The sequence below is a fragment of the Clarias gariepinus genome, chromosome 3 (assembly GCF_024256425.1).
Source record: "Clarias gariepinus isolate MV-2021 ecotype Netherlands chromosome 3, CGAR_prim_01v2, whole genome shotgun sequence".
In the NCBI taxonomy this organism is placed as follows: domain Eukaryota; kingdom Metazoa; phylum Chordata; class Actinopteri; order Siluriformes; family Clariidae; genus Clarias; species Clarias gariepinus.
Window position 1 is genome coordinate 46085001 of NC_071102.1, and position 2500 is coordinate 46087500.

The following is a 2500-nucleotide window of genomic DNA, read 5'->3' on the forward strand; positions in this document are numbered from 1 at the left end:
ACCGTGATCATCACAGTGACGGTGATGATGAGTACGGTGACCGTTTCAGCGAAGCACAGCTCGTTGTCGACGTCGCGCAGCGGGTATCCGCGCAGCTCCTCGGGCATGTAGCAGCTCAGGTTGTTGTAGTCGTCCAGTTGCAGCCTGTGGACGCTGTGAACTTTGCGGAAAACCCGCTGCAAATCGCAATCACAGTCCCAAGGGTTCCCACGAAGGTGAATGTGCGTGCTGCGTGTGTCCAGGCTGAGGAAGGCCTTGAAGTCCACATGGGAGAGATTGTTATAGGTCAAATTAAGCAAAGCTAGGCTGGTCAGCGGAGAAAAGACGCCGACCTCCAGGTGGTTGATGTTGTTCTTGCTTAGCCCAAGCTCCTCGAGGTTCCTCATCATAGAGAAAACCCCATTTTCAAGATTGTTGATGTAATTGTGATCCAAGAACACACGGCGTAAAGTGCTAAGCGAGCTGAACGCCCTTACATTGATAGAGTTAATGCGGTTGTTGCGCAGGTCAAGCTTCTGAATGGCATCGAGGTGCGAGAAATAGTGTTCGTTCAGGCTCCAGAGCTGGTTCTCTACCAAGGTAAGCTCAAGCAGGGAGACTAAACCCAGGGAGAACCCATCTGGCAGGACGGAAATGCGGTTGCGGCTCAGGTCGAGTCTCAGGAGGAACTCGAGAGGCTGGAAGGCTCCGCGGCTCACGTTGCTGATCCTGTTATCGTTCAGGAGCAGCGTGTGGAGGCGGCGTACGTCCTGAAAGGCCTGGTTCCTGATGAAGACCAAGTGATTGAACGATAGATTGAGGTGTTCTGTGTAAGGAGGGATGACGGAGGGCAGGTCGGTGAGATTGGCGCCGGCGCATGAGGCGAACTTGAGCTCCAGGTGGCACGTGCAGTGTGTGGGGCAGGTGAAGATGGTGTCTGAGGACTGTGATGTCGATGCCAGCGTCGACGCCAAGAGCAACAACGATGGCAGTGCAGACATCCTGCTCACACACACACACACACACACACACACACACACACAGAAATTTACAGTCTGAATTACTATTATAATTATGCCTGTTAGAACGTAATCTCTAGCTTTAATATATATCTTTGTTCCGTCTCACATTTTTACAGTAAAAGTAGAGTCATCTCAGTTCATATTTCTGTCCTGTACAATGAGCGGCAGGACACGGAGCAGCGGAAAGAGTTAACTGTTATGTTGTATACCGGGTTACAGAGTGTAATGTACCCATGGGCGTGCGTGTGTGTGTGTGTGTGTGAGTAAGTGTGGGACGTGTGAGGAGAGATGTTATTGTCCATGGGGCAGCTGTTAGCCAGACAGAAAAAAAGGCCAGAGCGCGAGTTCATTAATATTTCAGAGAGAGCGCCTGGAGAGATGAAAGATAGACAGAAAGCGAGAGAGCGAAAGAAACAGGGATAGGAGGCGATAAGGGGGAGAGAAAGCAAGCAAAGAAAGAAGGACTGAGAGAGACAGACACACAGACAGACAGACAGACAGACAAATTTTTTGCGTTTAAATATACTGTAGTTTTTGAACATTATTTGTCTGTAAAAATAACACTATATTTTAAAGATAGATAGATAGATAGATAGATAGATAGATAAGGACAACAGCAGAGAAAAACAAAGCTTGTTGTGTTCCTCTGCAACCTGCAAACAATCGTAAACTTCCCTGATCTGAAGATGTCAGAAAACTTCAGGTTACAGCTTCACCCCTGACAACGCTGACACTGGAGACTCCTTCCATCCATGTTGCATAAATAAACGTCTAATTTTTTTAATGTGAACGAGCCGTTGCTATGGAAACTACAATATATTTACACGTTGACACATGTAATTAATCCAGAAATTTTAACAGATTACTATATTTTAATGCAAATAAATCATATGAACAAGTTTGACTTTATTGGTTTCCATTAAAACCAGCTGTGTGTGATAATGACACATTTAGCGTGGATAACAAGATGGCCAAGGAAACATCACCAGGTGTGCTGAACGGCAAGTTTCGATCGACTTAAAGTCAAAGACAAAAGTTAATCGATTGACACCACTAATACAAACCTGCTCTACAGTCAAAGCTGCGTTGGGGAGAATTAATCAAGACCAGAGGACCAACCAGAGCGCAGAATTCATCATCACCGTTCTGCACTCAGCCCTAATCCCCAATGACCTGTGCTTAGTAATATTGTACAGAAGAGGTCTAATCGTCCTCTTCCTCTACATCCCAGATAAGCCTTGACTTCTGACCTCTGAACATCTGACACAGCGAGAGAGAGAGAGAGAGAGAGAGAGATTAGGATAATCTGGAGCTCACAGTCTCGACATATTTTCTGTTTTTCTATTCATTTGTTTGTTTAGGAGTAAACTATGAAAATAAATCATTACACATTTACCTTAAAGCACATCACTAACACCGTTTCTACATCTCATGTTATTTGAATAACTCAGGCTCCTCCTTCTGGTAATAAGCCCCGCCCCTTCTTCTTGTGTCTGCTT

At 45.7% G+C, this 2500-nt stretch overlaps 1 protein-coding gene across 1 annotated transcript in view; it reads right to left on the reverse strand.

Moving 5' to 3' along the window:
* Positions 1 to 2250, reverse strand: part of LOC128519353 (leucine-rich repeat-containing protein 3B) — a 2445-nt gene extending 195 nt beyond the window's left edge. Inside the window, exons 1-2 of the mRNA XM_053493058.1 lie at positions 2066 to 2250; positions 1 to 981 (exon numbers count right to left, since the gene is read on the reverse strand). The exon at positions 1 to 981 is cut by the window's left edge and continues 195 nt beyond it. Coding sequence (XP_053349033.1) covers positions 1 to 980 — 980 coding nt within the window. The 5' untranslated portion in view covers position 981; positions 2066 to 2250. The remainder of the gene's footprint in view (positions 982 to 2065) is intronic.
* Between the last annotated feature and the right edge of the window lie 250 nt (positions 2251 to 2500).